The sequence below is a fragment of the Benincasa hispida genome, chromosome 9 (genome assembly GCF_009727055.1).
Source record: "Benincasa hispida cultivar B227 chromosome 9, ASM972705v1, whole genome shotgun sequence".
NCBI lineage: Eukaryota > Viridiplantae > Streptophyta > Magnoliopsida > Cucurbitales > Cucurbitaceae > Benincasa > Benincasa hispida.
This window is the reverse complement of record NC_052357.1, coordinates 73721882-73742568: the sequence shown is the minus strand read 5'-3', so window position 1 is coordinate 73742568 and position 20687 is coordinate 73721882. Positions and strand designations below refer to the sequence as shown.

The following is a 20687-nucleotide window of genomic DNA, read 5'->3' as shown; positions in this document are numbered from 1 at the left end:
TAATTAAGACCAAGTTCGATTACAATTTTATTTTTTGTTTTTGGATTATATTGGTGCTCGGATCTCGTTCGCATTAGGCTTCGTTGCGGATCTCTCATGGCTTGACTTCTAGCCCGCAACATGCTTTCTCCCTGGTCTGGTCTCTATATACTCTAAGTCGATTTGTATAAGAGATCTTTGATGCTGAGCCTACTGTACTTTGTTGCTTAAGTTAGTATAATGAGTGTTTAGTTCAGCTAAGCATAAAAGAAGTAAGGTCGGGGCTCTTATTTGGAGATTACTTACCCTCTCATTTGGGTGGTTGAGTGATGTGAGACTATATATAGAACCTTCCTCTGACAGACGCCTCTAGTTATGTCTATTGTCGTCAATTCAGAGACGGTTTTGGTGCTTAAAGTTGCAAGGTGCTAATCTGGGCTTGGCTTGGTCATATATATTCACCGACTTGAATGGTCACCTCAAACCCCAAGGCATTTACATTTTCCTTTTGAGACATGCGCTCCTCTATGCCTCCTGGTACCCTATGGGCTTGGGCCGATTCGTGGGCTTTGGGTCTTTCCTTGGACAACATTTAACAAATTCAATACTTGTTTCCTCCCATAGTTTTCAATTATGTTAAAGAACCACTTGAATTCCAGTAAATTAAATTTTAAAAACAAAACAAGTTTTTAAAAGCTATATTTGTTTTTAGTTTTCAAAGCTTGGTTTGGTTTTAAAAAACATTAATTAAAAATTGGATAACAAAACATAGAAACTTATACGTAAAGTTAATTTTCAAAAACTAAAACATAAAATAATTATTAAATGAGGCGTAAGTGTTTGAGCAAAGAGTGAAGTTGTGAAACACATCGAAGTATGAAGCAGAATTATAAATTCTTAAGATCCACTGTATAAAGAGTTTGATATAAAATTAATATTTTTAAATCGTGAGTCCACAAATTCATTAGACTATACAAACATTAGAGTTCACAGCTCCACATTTCATTACTTCTAACACAACTCTTTCGGTTCGAACACCTCCCAAATGAATATCAAAAGAATGCCATAATAATATATATATATTTTTTGAGTAGGTTTGGGAAAGCGCGAGGCATGGTTTTGTTAAGTGCAGATGGAGAAAACAAAAAATATCAAATGATTGATGTAGTGGAGGCACTGCGCACCGCCACAGACCAAGAATCAAAGATTCCTGGTCATCAATTGAATATTTACACAACCTCTCTCAAAAGTAAGTTTAGCACGCAAAAGTCCAAAAGTTAAAAAGGCAAAATACCAATTACCAACAGAGGGAATCACTAAAGATGCCTTTCTTTTTCTTCTTCAATGAATAAAGATATTATAGGAACCACAAAAATCAAAGCACGAAAAGCTCTCTCTCTCTCTCTTTCTGAATTTTTTGGACCGGAATTCCGTTCCGTTAGCGTTTGGAAAATATTTGTATACAAACTTCTTATGGTCCATTATCGAGATATTTAGGTATTAATTTATGTATTATGCATAGTTATAATTAGATTATCGTCCTTTCTATAAACTTTTTATATAAATCTTAAGTTAATATAAAGAAATTATTCATTTGAATATTGTTTCCACATGGCATCAGAGTCCAAATCCTAGGGTTTTATACTTCTCAATCTAATGCTTTTGTCAGCTCTCTGCCTTCGAGCACAGTCGTTGACGGAGATGGATCCATCTCTGATCTACACTGCTCTACCATACGCACAAATCCAAAGCTTCCCTGCCATTTGTTTAATCGGCTTTTATCGTCAACCAGATTGTGCGTCTACTCAAAACGTTTATGTGTGCAACTTCGTTCTAGTGTTGGTATTCGATCATTCAAACTCGATCTGGTCAAGAACTCGATCCTCGATCTAACTCAATCCAAGTTTTAATCTCTGTTTTCGGCTCTGAAGTTCGTGGGTTTTGTTTTAAATCTTTATGAATGTCTTTATTTCCAACCTAGAAGTTCGTGAGTTCTTGTTTCCAGCCTAGAAGTTCTATGTGTTCTAATTCTTCACGTGTTCCTGCATTCTGCCCAGATCTACCGTGTGTTGATTCAGAATTGCTTCTTCAGTTTCTATCATCCAATTGCTTCACACAAACTCAAGTTGTTTTTATCGCCTTGAGTTTGAGGGAGGGTGTTGAGACATTTAAGTCTTAATTCAATATATTTAGGCTATAATTAGGTTATCATCCTTTCTATAAATTCTCTATATAAATCTCACGTTAATATATAGAAATCATTAGTTTGAATATTGTTTCCACACTCATTAATAACTAATTATTATGATTTTTTTAATCTAATAACTAACTAGTAAATTGTGTGTTTATTATTATTTTCTGAAAATGAAACAGAAAAAAAAAATTGTAATGAAATATTTGTTATCCAATTAGTAGCAGAGAGGCGAGAGGGGGTAGGTAGTGGATATCTCCATCTTCCGTGAATCCGGAGAAATGATTTCAAGGAAAAAAAGAAAGAAAGAAAGAAAGCAGAGATGGGAATCGAATATTATTAGCAGAGGCACAACACAATATATGAATGATACGTATTGAATTGGGGTTGTGGTGATGGTGATGGACGGGCGGAGGTGGTGGAAATTGGAAGCAAAATAATGCCACATGGGTCTGCCCCCTTTCCTCGCAATTTTACATGAAAAGCTTAAAAAGACAAACCTTGACTTTTGTGTCCCCCAATCTTGCCTAATATTCCCATCCCGCATCCCCAACCCAAGATTTATAGATCATATCCCATTATTAAGAAACTTCTCTCTCCGCCTCTCAGAATCCTCACTGTGCTCATTTGGGCCCGCGCTTTTCTTATTAGCTTCTACTCAATTTTATACTTTCCCATTCTTTACATACATTTAAATAAATACTTTTTTTAACTGTGTTATGCTATGAAGCACAAATACTTCATGCGAGGCAAATAATCAATATCAAACACTATACTTTCCAGATACGTATCCGATCTGACGTATCTATACTTTCAGAATACGTATCTGACATGCGATTTAACATATCTATTTCTATACGTATTTTTTAAGAAAAAAGACAAGTAACTCATCTAATCTTCATCTTCACATTTGAGTCCTACAAAGTCCACCAAAATATGAACCATTTAAATATCTTCAACAATAAATTCTTTGTTTATCTTCATATTTCTCTCTCTAATCTTCTTCTTCTTCTTCTTCTTCTTCGCAATATAAGTTACTTTTCTATTGCATTTTATTAACTATTGTATTTCAACATCTTAGATGTTGCTTTTTTTGTATTATATTTCAGTGTTTGTATTATATTTTGTGTTATTGTTATTAACTTGTATGCTAAATTTATCTATATCCTAGATTTTTTAAAGAAAAAAATATGTAATTTCAACGTATCAGTATCCCCATTTTTTAGAAATATATATATTAAAAAATATTTAAAAAGTGACGTATCCTTAAATGTATCTGTATCTTTGTTTTTTAGAAATTGACGAATCGTCGTATCTGATTGTATCCGTATCATGTAGCCGTATATGTGTTTATGCTTCATAGGTGTTATGTGGCAACTTTTTTTAATTGATTTTTCATTTTATTTTATTTTTGTTATGTTAAAAAAAAAAAAACAGAGAGAGAACCTTGGATAATGCAGCTCATTGTCCTTATTCCATTTAAATAAATAAATCATTTAGTTTATATTTTATTCAGTCTTTTCCGTATGCAAATTAGTCAAGGGTGCCTTCCTTGGTGGCATGCAGCATATGTGTGTGTGTGGGCCGGAAGTAACATCATCTCTCGATGGTGTTTGTTCGAATAGTGTCCACCCAATGAGCATAAATACTCTCAAAGTCTGGTGGGAGTTTTATAGTGATTCAATAATAAGAACCATTAATTCCAAATTAAGAGAGAGAGAGAGATGAATAAGGGAATAATGAGCAGCAAAGGTAATTATTTGAGGAAGACCAGAACCTTTGTGCTGCAGAAGAACCAAAGCCCGATGCAGCAGCTGGTAGAATCCGGAGGAGAAAATAGTAAACAAAATAGTAAGATTGAGAAAAAGGAGGCGGCGGTGGTGGAATTCCCCGTGTCCCCTCAGCTGATGTATGGGGAAGAGATGGTCCATTTTAGCCATCCTCGGCATCGGCTTTCCCGGATGTGCCTTCCGGACCTGTTTACGTGCAGTGGGTGCAAGGAGTACGGCGCCGGCAGCCGATTCAGTTGCCAGCAATGTGATTTCCACCTCCACGACTTCTGCGCCTTCTCTCCTCCGGCACTCAAGGCCCACCCTTTCCATTCCCACCATCTTCTTCTCTTTTACTCCAAGCCAGGTATATGCATGTGTATATATAGTATAATTAATTATTTGCTATTCGATTATTAATTAGTTAAGTCATTTTATTTTATTGTAATTAGTGAAAGGCGGCATCATGCAGTCCAAGTGCGAGATTTGCGCGAAGCCCATTAAAGGATTTGCGTTCCGATGTGGGGTGTGCAGCTTCCAGATGCACCCTTGCTGCGCGATGCTATCCTCGGAAATGAAGGTGCCGTCGTTGCATCCGCATGCGCTGAGGATGCTGGGAGCTGCATCATCATCATCATCATCATCATCAGTAGTTGATCACCCCAGCAGCTTGGTGATGTGCGGTGAGTGCAAGAGGAGGAGGTCCGGGAGGATGTACCGTTGCACCGTGTGTGAGTACCACGTGCATGCAGTGTGCGCAAAGAGCGTGAAAAACGGCCTCCGTGACAACGGCCACAAGGGAACCGAGAAGCCCAGCGTGCTGGGAACCGCCGCAAGACTCGCTTCCCAGGTGGTCGTTGAGTTCTTGGGAGGCATCATCGAGGGCCTCGGAGAAGGGGTTGGCGAAGCTTTCGTCCAGAACATCAACGGCAAGGCCGCCCCCTCAGCCCTTCATCATCGTTAATTACCCTCTGCCTGCTCTCCCTCCAAATTACAAAAAAAAAAAAAGGAAAGCGCGCGCTCACACACACACACATATATAGCTCCCCTACCACCACCTCCGTCCTACTCTTCCTCTTTCTTTCTTCCCTATTTTTACTATTTGTTATTATTTTCCTCCTTTATCCTAGCTCTCCCATTCCCTTCTATCCCTAAATATATTATTTGAAAAATAGTATCTAGGTGACAAGCTTTTTCTTTTTTAATTATTATTTATTTATTATTTTCTTTGCAATCTCTCTTCATTTCCCGTTGTTTCCATTTTCCATATGTATGACTATTCCAAGTGTAATGGTGTTCTGTAATATAATCCATATGTAAATTATTCTCTTTTTGCATCTCTTCAGTTTCATGTCTAGGTACACCGCTTTCTTTTCTTATTTTCATTCATATGCGCGTGAAATTAAGAATATGTTTAAGAATGTTTTTAGAAATAGTAATTAATTTCAACAAAATTGATATAATAATAAGTAATAATTTGTTAATTAAAAGTGTTTTTTGTCCAAGTGATTTTGAATGACTTGAGAAGGGATTAACTTCTAGAAAATGGTTCTATTAAATTTTTTCACATTTAAAAAAAAAATGAATTTTTTTTTATTTTTTTATTATGTCAATCAATGAATGTAATGAGATGAGATGCAATTATCATCCGTAAAAATGTGGATTTGCACTTTCGGCTTCACACATCTATATGTATCCAAACAGTTACCTAATAAAAATTGATCATGTGACAATTTTTTTTTAGTGCAGCCAGGTTGATATTAACCATTGTTCTTTTAAAGACATGTATAGAATTGATTAACCATTGTCCTTTTAAAGACATGTATGGAGTTGGCTTTTAGAATAAATATTTTGAACTAAATTATATAATTATAAGTAGTTTTGTAAAAGTGTATAAATCATGTTAATATTTTCTTCATATTTGTACAAATGATTTGAATTTAATTAACAATATTTTCGAATGATTAATGTTTGTCTCTAAAGGTAATTTTAGAATAATCAAATAAAAATTACTAAAATAATATTATACTTGAGATTGAAAAAATTTGAAAGGTGGTAGACAAATAATATAGAGGGAAATAAAAGTTTATGAGGGAAAAAATAGAGAGTAGAGAAATGTTGAAAGAGAACAAAGTTAGATCAGAGAAATTTAGGATCTGTTTGATAATGTTCTCATTTCCTATTTATTATCGTTTCATGTCCCTTGTTTCCCCTTTTTTCTTTTTTGAGAAGAAGACACAGGAATATGTTTGATAATTATTTCTATTTCCTATTTCTTAGAAAAAAGAAACAGAAACATGAACTTGTTTGATAACTATTTCTTGTTTCTTGTCTCTTTTTTTCTTTTTTTTTTTTAACATTAAACATCGAAAAAGATATTATAAAAAATTATGTCATCTAATACAAGTAAGTCCTGATGAAAACTAAATATAATAATAAATTATATCATATTCTCCATATGTTATCCAAATTTGATCGACACGTCATCTCTAACTTGAGTTATTTGTCTTAAATGATGTCAAGTCCAATCCAACCTAATTATATTATTATGTAAATATCGTGACTTTAAAATATTAAAGTTTAGCTAAATGAATGTCTTAGTCAACAAAATTTATATACATTGTAAAAATCTACTCAATTTCAGATCTATTAAAAATATTAGAATTAAGATAATATAGAAACATGCATATTGCAAAATTTAATAATCAAAAGTTGAAATATTAAAAAAAAAAATACTATACATATTGCAAATTAAATTAATATATAAATCTTGGAGAATTTTAAAATTCAAAATTAAAATAAAATATAAATATAGAAAATTTATTTTTATCGATAGAAAAAATAATAATAAAAATAAATAAAAGATGAAAGATGAAAATAAATATTAAAAAAATAATAAATAAAACATTGACAATATATTTCTGGAAGAAAACAAAAAAAATAAATAAAAGATTTAATAAAAGAACTAAAACTTTTTTTATTAAATAAATCCTAAAATAATAAAATCATAAAAACACTGTTCGGGTACCCCTAATCCTCTTTAAAATAAATTAAATAAATTACAACTAAATCAATCAAATAATTTAGATGTTTGACAATCTAAACAAAACATAACACTTTGAGAAAATTGTCAAGTTCCAATGACCCTGCCACGGATTCTTCGTATCATTCGTTGGTCCATCTTTACCTTTACATTACGCGCAAAAGCATAAGGAGCGAACCCGCTTTCATAAGTAGAGATCCCGGAAGGTCACAATCATACACAAAATTGGTGATTCCAAAGGAATACCGAAACATAAACATAAGATGTGAATTCGAAGGTCCACAACATGCAATGTACGTAGTCCAATAAGAACACTAACAACCACTATCAGTCTAACATAGACATAAATATGTAATCATAATCTTAAAACATACATAACAAACATTCATATAATATCATATTTTTTGTCACATAAACACACGTTTATAGAACATTCGCAACCGTCCAACCATAAAAAGCCAGTAATTCAACCGATCCAAACAGAATCATGCATTCAGTGTAATCACAATCTTAACTCCAACTTGGATTCAAGAACGAATCGATAGTAAATTACTTATCTCAAAAAACTTTCAGCAACTAGATAAAATCTTTATTGAGTTACAAATGTCTCAAACCATACCTAAATCAAGATCTTCAATCAGTATCCATGTTTAAACCCAGAATTTTTTCCATCTAGCCCTGGAGAATTTACCCAAATAAATTTTAGATTCAACATCACTTCTTTGAAAGTTAAACTAGCTAAAATCGTCCACAAGAATTCCAACACACAATTCCACCCATAGCATTAACCAATGATTTAAGAGAGAGATTAAAACTACGTTACCCATTCAAAACTCACCAATCAACACCCAAAACACTGCTATCGAGTGAACCAAACTCCTTCAACCCGTGAATCTAACAACACAGAGTGGGAAATAAATTTCGTAGCCAAACAAACAGTGAGTATTGAACAAAACCAACGCAACACGAGAGGAAAAATCACTGGCGTTACTGTAATCGAACCTCACAACACAATAGGAACCCATGGTGAGGCGATGACGGTCTGAGCTACTGCACGACGGAGCTACTTGCAGCGGCTGCAACAATGGCGAGGATGCGAGCTAGAGAGAGAGCGAGAGAAAATCATGAGAGAGAAACCGGTGGCGAAACTTATTGACACGACGACCGACAATGAACGACGGCACCGGAGGTGGAGGAGCAGCCATCGACAGGTGGGCGAGTGTAGAACGGCGGGCGATGGCGTGAGGTTGACTGGCGAGAGGGATAGAGAGAGATTGTGGAGGGGGACAGTGGTTGCCGCTTCACGAAAGAAGAGAATTTTGATTTCACCATTTTCTTAACCTTATGTGTGTATAAATATATAATATAAAACTTAAATTTGATTTTTTTTTCTCTTTTCCTTTTTTGATATCGACTATCTCTAACTCCCAAATTCCAAATCTTTCAAAATCTTTAACCTGAATAAAATAATCCAATTACCTTCTCCTAATTCATTAATTAAATTTTAGATCTAAATTTCCAAAATTAAAGGCATAAAATTTAAACATATATTTTCTTCTAATAAATTCAAATTATTTATCTCCAACAAACTAAACTAAATAAATCCATTAACCCTTCAATTATCTTCAAATTTAGTTCCAAAATTCCAATATTAAGAAAATAAATTTCAAAAAATTTCAAAATAATTAACCTTAATTTATCTAAACTTGGGATGTTACAATCTTCCCCCTTTAGGAACTTTCATCCTCGAAAGTTATAATCCTATAGGAGCTTCATGTACTTATTTCTTATCTCGTTTTCTGGTTTCCAACTTGCTTCCTCAATCCAAGAGTAGAAGTACTTCAAACTTCCATAGTCTTTGAAGATCGATACTTCTTCCCATGCCAGTGATATCTCCATATCTCCAAAGCAAAAAAAAAAAATCAATTTCCATCCAAACCCAAATCATGTGTTAAATTGTTTTGCACGCCCCTAACAATTGGCACCAACAATATATAACATAACTCTAGTACCTCGACCGTCACTCACGTTTTCCCATAAGCCCCTTGACTTTTATATTTTAAATGGCTTAATGAAAATTTAGAAGTAACTCCCTTTCTTTCCCAACCTAAAACACCCTTCCTAAGTACTACTTTCAAGAACACTTAAATTACTTACTTCAATTCCAAGTCTCTGTGTCTAGTACATGTGTAACTTTTATGATATGCTCTGTGTTGTCTACATTCTGGGTTTTTTTTTTTTTTTTTTTTTTGGGATAACCTCATTAGTAGTTTGCATTAATCCAAGTTTCAACATTTTTCATTCACCATTTTCCTCCGATAAATAGTAGATCTACAACTCTTTCCATAAAGAGATTCGAATAGTGTCGAACTAATGTAGCTTGATAACTATTATTGCATGCAAACCCCATAAAATGTAAGTGAAAAACTATACTGGACTATAGTTGAGTGCCTAAACATTCTTGAGATACTTTCAAAACAATGGATGTAAAACAGGTTCACTATTTGACATAACTTAAATTGGTACCAATAACCTCCTCTATGTATAACTACGAAACGTAACATGTTGAAGAATTGTCGTGAGCTTAAAAAGTCTTATTCACTAAAAACATGTATATGTACTAATCGTACTAATATAGAGAAATCTACATGTGTACAGTAGAGCAACAAGCCATACTAGATACGACATAATCGCTAGAAACGTAGTAAAGAAAATCTGATCAACCAAAAATTGCTTCTACACTAGGAACGTCAATTGGATGCCCTCATAATAGCTACATGTGTGAGAAATAACTTTTATCCAATTAAGTTTCATACTTATTATAAACGCAACATAAGGCTTTATACTGCCAAGGGTTGTAAACTTACTCGTTAATCCTCACGTTACTCTTTAGTCTTAAAACAATCGCATATCACTATTTAGACCCTACTATGAACGAATCTGAAAATCTCTTTCATAATAAGGTTCTTGAAGTCCAGGGATACTATAGAGCATCAGTCAATCTGAATCACATCCTTGTAGCCTCATAATAAATGTATCTAATGACTGAAGATAGTTCTTAGTATAAAGTCTCCCTGATCCATAAATCTAACCTCCAAAACCCTTACTCCATAGAGTTAAAATCTAGTTTTGACACAAGATGGCCTTTACATTCCCTTGTGACCTAGTTACATTATCAAATTTGATTCATAACAGCTGATAACTAATTGCATGGTTCCATCTTTTCTCCTTAATAAATAAAACTTGAGTACCTTGAGACAAAATATCAAGTGTAAGAAAACTTTGTATAATATTCATGTATATGTGACTTAAGCTAATTTAGCTCTACTACAAAACCTCCTTGATAATGATACAAGCTCTATTCTCCAAGTTGGCCCTTATACTAGTGGCAATTCTAAAAGATCTAACTTACTTTAATATCACTAGCACTAACTCGTTGTCTCCTTCAACCAATATTACTTTTCTCTTTTCACTCAACATGATGGTTTCACTAGTTTCTAACTTATGCCCAAAATCAACATCTTCCAAACTTTTGTTCAATTATATACCTTCTCTTTAATAAAGCCTCACCATTCTATAACAATAGTTCCCAAAAGCTATTGTTACTACAACTCTTCTTAAAAGGTTATTTCCTCCAACACTCTACTCAGCTATGAAAGAAACTTGTTAAAGCACCCATCCAATATCCTAGTTTTCCTTGTCCAACTCCTTATATTGGAAATATACTCACATGCTAAAGATGAGCTTCACAATCAACAACCTAAACAACTATCTTTTCAACCAATAAATACTAATGTTCAAACTTGTTGGGTTTTATGTCCTAAAACTCGCAGTTTGTAAAATGATAAACATTTTCTATAATCAATAAACTTATTATTGACTTCATAAATTGTATGAAAGTCTAAATCCAATAAACTAAGACATAAGAGTGGATCAGGTTCGAGTAAATAGACAAAATGATATATGGTACATGAATAAGGTTGGGTACCTTATTCTGGTAACACCATTGGATACGACCTACTCTGTAGTTGTTACAAAGAGTTGTAAAGTTCTACATACGATGTGATCCTAATTCGTACATGTTATGACATGAGGAGTGGGGGCGTCCTATGTGATGAGTTTGCATAAGATCAGGACCAAGAAATAAATCATTCTTACTTTATAATGTTGTTTATTGTTTAAGACTGACTATTTCACCTTGATGACTTAGGTAACTCGATCTTAATCCTGAGCTAACTATGAACTCCTGTTTTTCGAGATTGCCCTTAGATTTGCATAGGTGAGAGTTGGCTCAACAGGCCGGTTCAATAAGACTCCCATTTCAAAGGTAAGACCGGATAGATAGCTAGGGACATAGGGTACAAGACAAAGTTCACGTCTATCCAATTTAGAGATAGGAGAAAGGTTATTCTCTCAAGCATTGAATCCAGATCTTGAATAAGGGGCCCCACCCTCTCGCTGAGGTTGAGAGAGTTTGGTTTAATAATTGGATACAAACCAGTTGTTCATTAGAGAATCAGTAGGTACTTGAGGAATAAGACATAATCTCAGGGCTAAAACTGATATTTGACCCAACCGTTATTACGAACGACTTGAGAAGGGTTGACTTGCTGATTACGATTAAATCATGTGAACATAATATATCTACAGTGAGAGGAGTACAACTATGGCCTTTAGTGGGGTGACTCATTAGTTAACAAATGGGGATTAATCTGGTCTAATGAGTTTAGCCAATTAATCTCGGATCGTTGGAGCCCATGATCTATAGGTCCACAAGGTCCCCCTATAGCTCGTAACGGACTAGCTCTAGAATAACGTGATAAGTTAATTTGAAACGTTCAAATTAGAATTAAGGGAATTAGTAATTATATGAGATATAATTACATATTTAATTTGAGAATTAAACGGAATAGGAGAATTTATATTTAAATATGATTTAAATATATAAAGATGGATATGTATTAAAATTAATTTAATATTTGATATTAAATTAATTAAGTTTTATTTAATAATTAATTTATGAAAATAATTAATTTTTTTCATTTTTCAAATCAAAATAGATTTTATAAAATCAAATTTTTATTTTGTGATAAAATTGAAAAAAAGTGAATAAAAAACACAAAAATGGAAAAAGTTGTTTTTCCATTATCCATCTCCTTAGTTGCTCACTCAAATAGCATTCACTTTACCTTGTATTCTCCAAGCATGAGCTGCAACTCATGCAACTTTCTCCTTTGCATGTTGATCTATAATATAATGAAGAGATTGAAGTGAAAATCGGGCATGCAATCTATAGAGAATTTGAGAGAAAATTCATTTTGAAGAAAGAGTTCTTCAACAAGATTACTGCAGCGTGCATTTCTCCTTCATCCCTTGATTCAAGCTTGTTTTGAGTCCCACAACTCAATCTAGAGCACCAAGAAAATAGTGGGAAAGATCTTAAGGTGGTCTGCAACAAGATTTGGAGAAGATAACAGCAGGAGAAGGAGCTTTGAAGAAGTTCTACAAGAGGTATGTCTTGAAACTCACTTGTTTTCTGCAAGAGCATGCTTTATATTTTGCCAAAATTAGTGAATTTAAGTGCTTAGATGATCCTTGTGCTTCCGCTGTTGCTGATACAATCCTATAATTGATATTAGAGCATCATATAAGCATTCAATTCGGTTTAATTTTGGTTTGATAGGTGTTTTATATGAGAAATATGAAATTGATGTACTGATATGGTTTTCTGAGATTTGACTTTTTAATTCTCTTTAATTTATCATTTAAATTTGTAATTGGCTCTTGTTTGATGAGCTTTTATGTGTTAGCAAGACTCTATAATTTATTTGGAGTCATTAGAGTTGAAATTAAGATGTAATTGAAGAAACAAGTGAAAGAGGCCGAGCTGTTGTTCCAGTTTTTCAGCTTCTGCTCAAAATTGTTATTAAGGTTCAGTTGCTAAGTGATCGTCTAGCTCAGACACTACACGATGTAAAGAAAAGCTAGATGATCGTATAGCAATGGGCGCTAGTCGTTGTGATGTTGAACGCTAGACAATCGTGTACTTGTAGGAGCTAAATGACGCTTCAATTTGTTATACGATAGCACTAAGCGATCTTTTAAGGGAACTAAACGATACGTTGAATTTACTATACGATGGTACTACACGATCATTTAGCTATGATACGTGCTAGGCGATGCGATGAAGTGCTACGTGATAGTGCTGAGCCATCGTTTAGCTCCGTGTAGACGAAGTGCTAAGCGATGCGTTGAAGTTTCTATGTGATGGAACTAAACGATCGCTTACCTACAATGCTGAACAACGCGATGATGTTCTATACAATAAAACTAAGCGATCGTTTAGCTACGGCGGATACTAAATGATGACATGAAGCACTAGATGATGGTGTTAAGCGATCGTTTAGTTCTCTGCAATGGAACTAAGCGATAGCTAAGCGATGGAATTGAGCGATCGTGTAGTTCTATATGATAGAGCTAAGTGATCGTTTAGCTTTGAAAAACACTAAGCGATCGTGTAGTTCTATGCAATGAAGCTAAACGATCGTTTAGTTGTGTAGTCTTTCACAACACAAGGTGATGAAGCTAGACGTTGCCTTCAGCGTTACATGATCGGCCTTAGCAAAACTTTGAGGTTGGACCGAGAGCAGCCGGTTTGACTGTTTTTCTCAAGGTCCAACACGGTTCAGCCTCAAAGTGTTTTAGCTAGTCCGGTTCAGACTCATCCAGTCCGGTTCAAGGTGCTTGGGTTCGATTTGGAGTGGTTCGAGCGGTTCAAAGACGGTTTTGAAGCTGATTGTAATAGTTAGGCTTCTGTTTGTTTGTTTTTGCCAAAACTAAAACCATATCAATCTGTGTTTAATTATTTATGCATGTGGTGTATGTTATAATTAAATAAATCTTGTATGTGAATACATTATGTCATTTAGATTTAAAATCCCACCATAGGAAGCACGTTACATGCATTGAAAGTATGTTATAATTTTTATAATATATAGTATGCATGTTAGGGTTTCTTGAATTTAATATAAATTTTCTATTAAATGTTGAATGCCTCGTGTATGTTATGGTTGTTTAGCATGTCTAAAGTTTTATAAGTTGTTATAAAATTGGGTTAGACATTTAAAATCTATAATCAACAACTGCATGCTCACGTAGGTTGACCACCTGTTTTAATTGTTAAAACTCATACAACCTAGGTTACAAACTCAATCGGTATATATCTTGTCTAAGGCTGGGGGTACTTAAGTTGACGGTTTACGGAACACCTCCTACCTGGGAATTATGGCCGAATTATTGAGCGTTGGTAACCAGTTTTATGAGCATACATGAGTGATGTGAGGTAATAAAATGGTTTATCACCTAGACATCGTAGGTAAAATCCAATTATAAGAGTTATACTTGGATAAACCACATAGACCTAAGGTTATTTTATTAGCCGAAAAGAACCTAAGTATAAATCTACCCAAATAGAACACAGTGGTAGTTTAATAATTTCTATATGATAGAGTTATTAGAAAACTTCAGTGGGTGATTAATAACGTATATGATACATTATTTTTAGCACTCATGTCTTTAAGAGTTCACAATCCAGATTTAAGCGGTACTTCATGTCACCCTGGAAGTGGCCTCCATTTAGAAAGTATTTTTTTAGCTTAAATCTAGATTTCAGTGAATAAGGGGAAGTTGTTCAAACATAAGTCTAGATATATAGATTTCAACTGTCACGTCTCCACATAGTTTACACCGTGAGATTCATATGACGCTTCGTGTCACCCTAGAAGTGGCCTCCATTCAGAAAGTGTTTTGTATTAGTCAATATCAAGATAAACGGAGGAAGTAGTTCATAGTAAGTGGGTGAAGGATATGTGTCAATATATCCTACGGTCTCCTTCATTAGTTTGAACCGTGAGATTCCTATGTTGCGCATGCTGGTTTGCTTTAGGTGGCCTTTTTGCTAGTCGTTTAGTGATGGTTATCCCCTCAGAGGGTTGTACCATAGTATTCAGAACAACACAGGCTTCAGTAAAATGAATAGGGTCTTATAGTTCTATCTTGGATGTTGTCTTCTATTTCGGAAGTAAATTCATACCGTCCTATAGGATCTGAAAATGGTGGGTCACACTTACAAGAATTACTAAGTTGTTAGTAAAGATCTTGATCGAAAACGATAACTTAACGACTATAGGAATAAGAGTTATTCTGGAGACAATAGGAATAAGAGTTATTCCGAGGATAGTGTTTAGTCAAATTTATTTGTTTTAATGAAGGAGTATGTGACTGCCCTTCGGTAGCACATATTCTGACTCACTAAAATGACGTTGCAAATAAATAATGGTTATGGGTACATTATGCTAATTAGAATTTGTTTGACTTTTATCAGCATGCCGAATTATTCTATAATACTCGCTTCCGATGTACATAATAGTAAAATCAAATCAACAAACAAATTACTAGCAGCTGATTATACCAAAAGAGTTTTAACAGATGATTGTTCTCTATCTCCCAACTCATCTGCAATTATGAATTATGTAGATGAGAATGTTGAATTCAAACACCAAGATAAATATGATTTACTTTTATCGAAGCATGTCTAGTGGAAAACGATAAAATCTGGAAAATTGATTCAGGTGCCCCAATCATGTATGTACTATCTCACAGGAAACAAGTTCCTGGAGACAATTGACAGAAGGTGAAACAATCTTTAAAGTAAGGACCGGGGAGATTGTTTCAGCCAAAGCAGTGGGAGATATGAAGTTATTTATAGGAGATAAGTATATTTATCTGAAAAATGTATATTATATTCCTTTTATGAAAAGGAATCTAATATCTGTCTCTTATTTGCTAGAACAAAATCATAAAGTTTATTTCGAAAATGGTGAAGTGTTCATCAATATGGGAAATAAACAGATTTGCTCTGCAAAATTAGAAAATAACTTGTACATGTTAAAACCAACTAAGGTCAAAGCTGTTTTGAATATGAAAATGTTTAAAACTGTTGGGACTCATAAGAAGAGGAAGATTTCTCCAATGCCTATCTTTAGCACTTGAGACTAGGTCACATCAATCTCGATAGGATTAAGAGATTGGTTAAGAACAGTCTTCTAAATAAATTGGAAGATAGTTCATTACCACCATGTGAGTCCTGTCTCGAGGGTAAAATGACAAAAGAATCTTTTTCTGGAAAAGGTCTTAGAGCCAAAGAGCCCCTAGAGTTGATTCACTCAAACCTTTGTGGGCCTCTAAATGTTAGAGCGAAAGCAGGGTATGAATATTTCATCAGTTTTATAGATGATTAATCTAGGTATGGGCATATTTACCTAAGGCACCAAAAGTCTGAAATTTTTGAAAAGTTCAAAGAGTATAAGACTGAGGTTGATAACCAATTAGGTAAAAAGATTAAAATATTTCGATCAGATCGAGGTGGTAAGTATATGGACATAGAATTCCAGAACTATTTGATAGAACATGGAATTCAGTCTCAACTCGTGGCCTATGGAACACCTCAGCAAAATGGTGTAACAGAAAGGAGAAATAGAACTTTTTTGGACATGGTTCGTTCCATGATGAGTTACGCTCAGTTACCAAATTCCTTTTAGGGACACGCAGTTGGAACTGTGGTTTATATTTTGAACATGGTTCCCTCGAAAAGTGTTTCTGAAACACCTTACGAGCTCTGGAAAAGACGTAAAGGAAATTTATATCACTTCAGGATTTGGGGTTGTCCACCACATGTATTGGTGCAAAATCCTAAAAAGCTAGAATACCGTTCAAAAATATGCCTATTTGTAGCCTACCCAAAAGAAAAAAAAAAAGTGGTCTCTTTTATGATCCTCAAAAAGATAAAGTATTTGTATCGACAAATGCAACCTTCCTGGAGGAAGATTACATAAAGAATCATCAACCTCGCAGTAAGCTAGTAATAGAAGAAATGTCCAGAGAAATGACAAATACATCAACAAGAGTTGTTGATCGAGCAGGTCCTTCAACAAGAGTTGTTGATAGAGAAGGTCCATCAACAAGAGTTATCGATGAAACCGATACTCCACATCATTCTCAAGAGTTAAGAATGCCTCATCGTAGTGGGAGGGTTGTGTAACAGCCTGATCGGTACATGGGTTTAACTGAAACTCAACTCATCATACCAGATGATGGTTTAGAGGATCCATTGTCTTTTAACCAAGCAATGAACGATGTGAACAAAGACCAATGGATTAAAGTAATGGACCTTGAAATAGAATTTATGTATTTCAATTCTGTCTGGGATCTTGTAAATCAACCAGAAAGGGTAAAACTCATCGGTTGCAAGTGGATCTACAAGAGAAAACGAGACCAAGCTGGTAAGTTACAGACCTACAAAGCTAGACTTGTGGCAAAAGAGTTTACCCAAATAGTGGGTAGATTTTGAAGAAACCTTCTCTCCAGTTCCCATGATAAAGTCTATTAGAATACTCTTGTCCATAGCCACATTTTATGATTATGAAATATGGAAGATGGATGTCAAGACAGCTTTTCTGTGTGGCTATCTTGAAGAGAGTATTTATATGTCTTAACTAGAAGAGTTTATACAGTAGGGTCAAGAGCAAAAGGTTTGCAAGCTTAATAGATCTATTTATGGATTAAAACAAGCTTTTAGATCCTGGATGATCAAATCTTATGGCTTTGAACAAAATGTTGACAAACCCTGTGTATACAAGAAAATCGACAACTTGTATGTTGTTGTTTGTTGATGATATTCTGTTCATTGGGAATGTAGTAGAATATCTAGTTGACATTAAGAGATGGTTGGCTTCACAATTTCAAATGAAAGATTTCAGAGAAGCACAGTATGTTCTTGGAATCTAAATAGCTTGGGATCGCAAGAACAGAACATTGGCATTATCTCAAGCATCTTATATAGACAAGATGTTGTCTAGGTATAAAATGCAAAATTCCAAGAAATGATATTTACCTTTTAGGCATGGAATTCACTTGTCTAAGGAATAGAGTCCTAAGACACCTCAAGAAGTTGAGGAGATGAATCGAATTCCATATGCATTTGCAGTTGGGAGTTTGATGTATGCAATGTTAACTCGTCCCGATATATGCTATGTCGTAGGAATTGTCAGCAGATTTCAGTCCAATCCTGGTCATGACAATTAGACTGCTATTAAAAACATTCTCAAGTCTTTTCGGAAAATGAGAGATTATATGCTCGTGTATGGGGCTAAGGATTTTATCCTTACTAGATACACTGATTCTGACTTTCAATCCAAATTGATTCAAGAAAATCAACTTCGGGGTCAGTATTCACTTTAAACAGAGGTGCAGTTGTGTGGAGGAGCATCAAGCAGAGTTATATTGCAGACTCCACAATGGAAGCTGAGTATGTATCTGCAAGCGAAGCAACAAAAGAAGCAGTATGGCTCAGAAAGTTCCTGACAGATCTGGAAATAGTGCACTCTCTATTGTGACAACAGTGGAGCAGTTGCAAACTCAAAGGAACCACAAATCCATAAAAGGGGAAAGCATATCGAGCGGAAGTACCATCTCATCAAGAAGATTGTACATAGAGGAGACGTAATTGTCACCCAGATTGCTTCCCAAGACAACTTAGCTGATCCATTTATGAAGGCCTTCTCGATTAAAGTGTTCAAGGGTCACCTAGTAGGACTAGGTCTACGAGTTTTGTATCACTAGGGCAAATGGAAGAATTTATGGATATTGTAATGCCCTAGTTTATTCTATTTGTACATTTTATTCTCTCCATATAAACTCAGCATTGTATATATTTATATATATTGATCCACTGGTGTTTTAGTCCAAGTGGGAGTATAGTTGGGTTTTATGTCCTAAAACTTGCAGTTTGTAAAATGATAAACATTTTCTATAATCAATAAACTTATTATTGATTTCATAAATTGTATGAAAGTCTCAATCCAATAAACTAAGACCCATGACTATTGTATGAGTACTTGAACTTTATGTGAAGACATAAGAGTGAGTAAATAGTCAAGATGATCTACGGTACATGATTAAGGTTGGGTACCTTATTCTGGTAACACCATTGGATGCGGCCTACTCGGTAGTTGTTATACAGAGTTGTAAAGTGCTACATACGATGTGATCCTAATTCATACATGTTATGACATGAAGAGTGGGGGCGTCCTATGCAATGAGTTTGCATAAGATCAGGACCAAGAAATAAGTCACTCTTACTTTATAACGTTGTTTATTATTTAAGACTAATTATTTCACCTTGATGACCTAGGTAACTCGATCTCAATCTTGAGCTAACTATGAATTCCTGTTTATTTGGGATTGTCCTTAGATTTGCATAGGTGAGGGTTGGCTCAACAGCGCCGGCTTAATAAGACTCCCATTTTAGGGGTAAGACCAGATAGATAGTTGGGGACATAGAGTGCAAGACGGAGTTCACGCCTACCAGATTTAGGGATAGGATCACAAACCAGATGTTCATTAGAGGATCAGTAGGGACTTGAGAAATAAGACATAATCTTGGGGGTAAAATAGATATTTGATCCAGCTGTTATTATGAACAACCTGTGAAGGGTCGACTTGCTGATTATAGTTAAATCATGTGGACATAATAGTGAGGAGAGTGCAACTATAGGCTTTAGCGGAGTGACCTAATGGGGATTAATCTGATCTAATGAGTTTAGCCAATTAATTTCGGATCGTTAGAGCCTATGATCTGTAGGTCTGCGAGGTTTCCTACTAGCTCGTAATGAACTAGCTCTAGAATAGCATGATAGGTTAATTTGAATCGTTCAAATCTGAATTAAGGGAATTAGTAATTATATGAGATATAATTACATGTTTAATTTGAGAATTAAACAGAATAGGAGAATTTATATATTTAAATATGATTTAAATATATAAAGATGGATATGTGTTAAAATTAATTTAATATTTGATATTAAATTAATTAAGTTTTATTTAATAATTAATTTATGAAAATAATTAATTTTTTCATTTTTAAAATCAAAATTTTATTTTGTGATAAAATTGAAAAAAGTGAAAATCAAAAACACAAAAATGGAAAAAGTTGTTTTTCCATTATCCTCTCCTCAGTTGCTCACTCAAATGGCATTCAATTTGTCTTGTCTTCTCCAAGCATGAGCTGCAACCCATGCAACTCTCTCCTTTGCATGTTGATTTGCAATATAATGAAGAGATTAGAGTGAAAATCGGGCATGCAATCTATAGAGAATTTGAGAGAAAATTCAGTTTGAAGAAAGAGTTCTTCAATAAGATTACTGCAATGAGCAAGCTTTGAAGAAGTTCTACAGGAAGTATGTCTTCAAACTCACTTGTTTTCTGCAAGAGCATGCTTTATATTTTGCCAAAATTAGTGAATTTGAGTGCTTAGATGATCCTTGTGCTTTCGATACAATCCTACAAAAATTGCATGTGGCTTAAGTATGCTTAAACCAACGCCAAGGCTACTAATCACCAGAATTCCTTTCTTAGCAAGTCAAACCAAACTTATGTACATGTAGTCTTTAAAGAGTAACTTCCTTTTATCTTTTTAAAAAGTAAATTCTTCCTAAAATACTTGTATTTTCCTCACCTTCATCTTTGTTAAGGCAAACAAAATCAAAGTGCTCTTTCTCACTTTCCAAGTGAAACAAAATCTCTATACCAAAATATGTAACTATTTACAACTCTTTTATAATCTACAATTAAATTCTTAAGTTCAACC

General features: G+C 34.4%; 1 protein-coding gene across 1 annotated transcript; it reads left to right on the top strand.

Annotated features, from left to right (window-relative positions):
* The first annotated feature begins 3832 nt into the window (after nt 1-3832).
* LOC120086497 lies at nt 3833-5276 on the top strand. The gene is made up of 2 exons (XM_039043179.1): nt 3833-4306; nt 4392-5276. The coding sequence occupies exons 1-2, from the start codon at nt 3895-3897 to the stop codon at nt 4901-4903; spliced, it is 924 nt and encodes a 307-aa protein (XP_038899107.1). The 5' UTR covers nt 3833-3894; the 3' UTR covers nt 4904-5276.
* The last annotated feature ends 15411 nt before the right edge of the window (nt 5277-20687 follow it).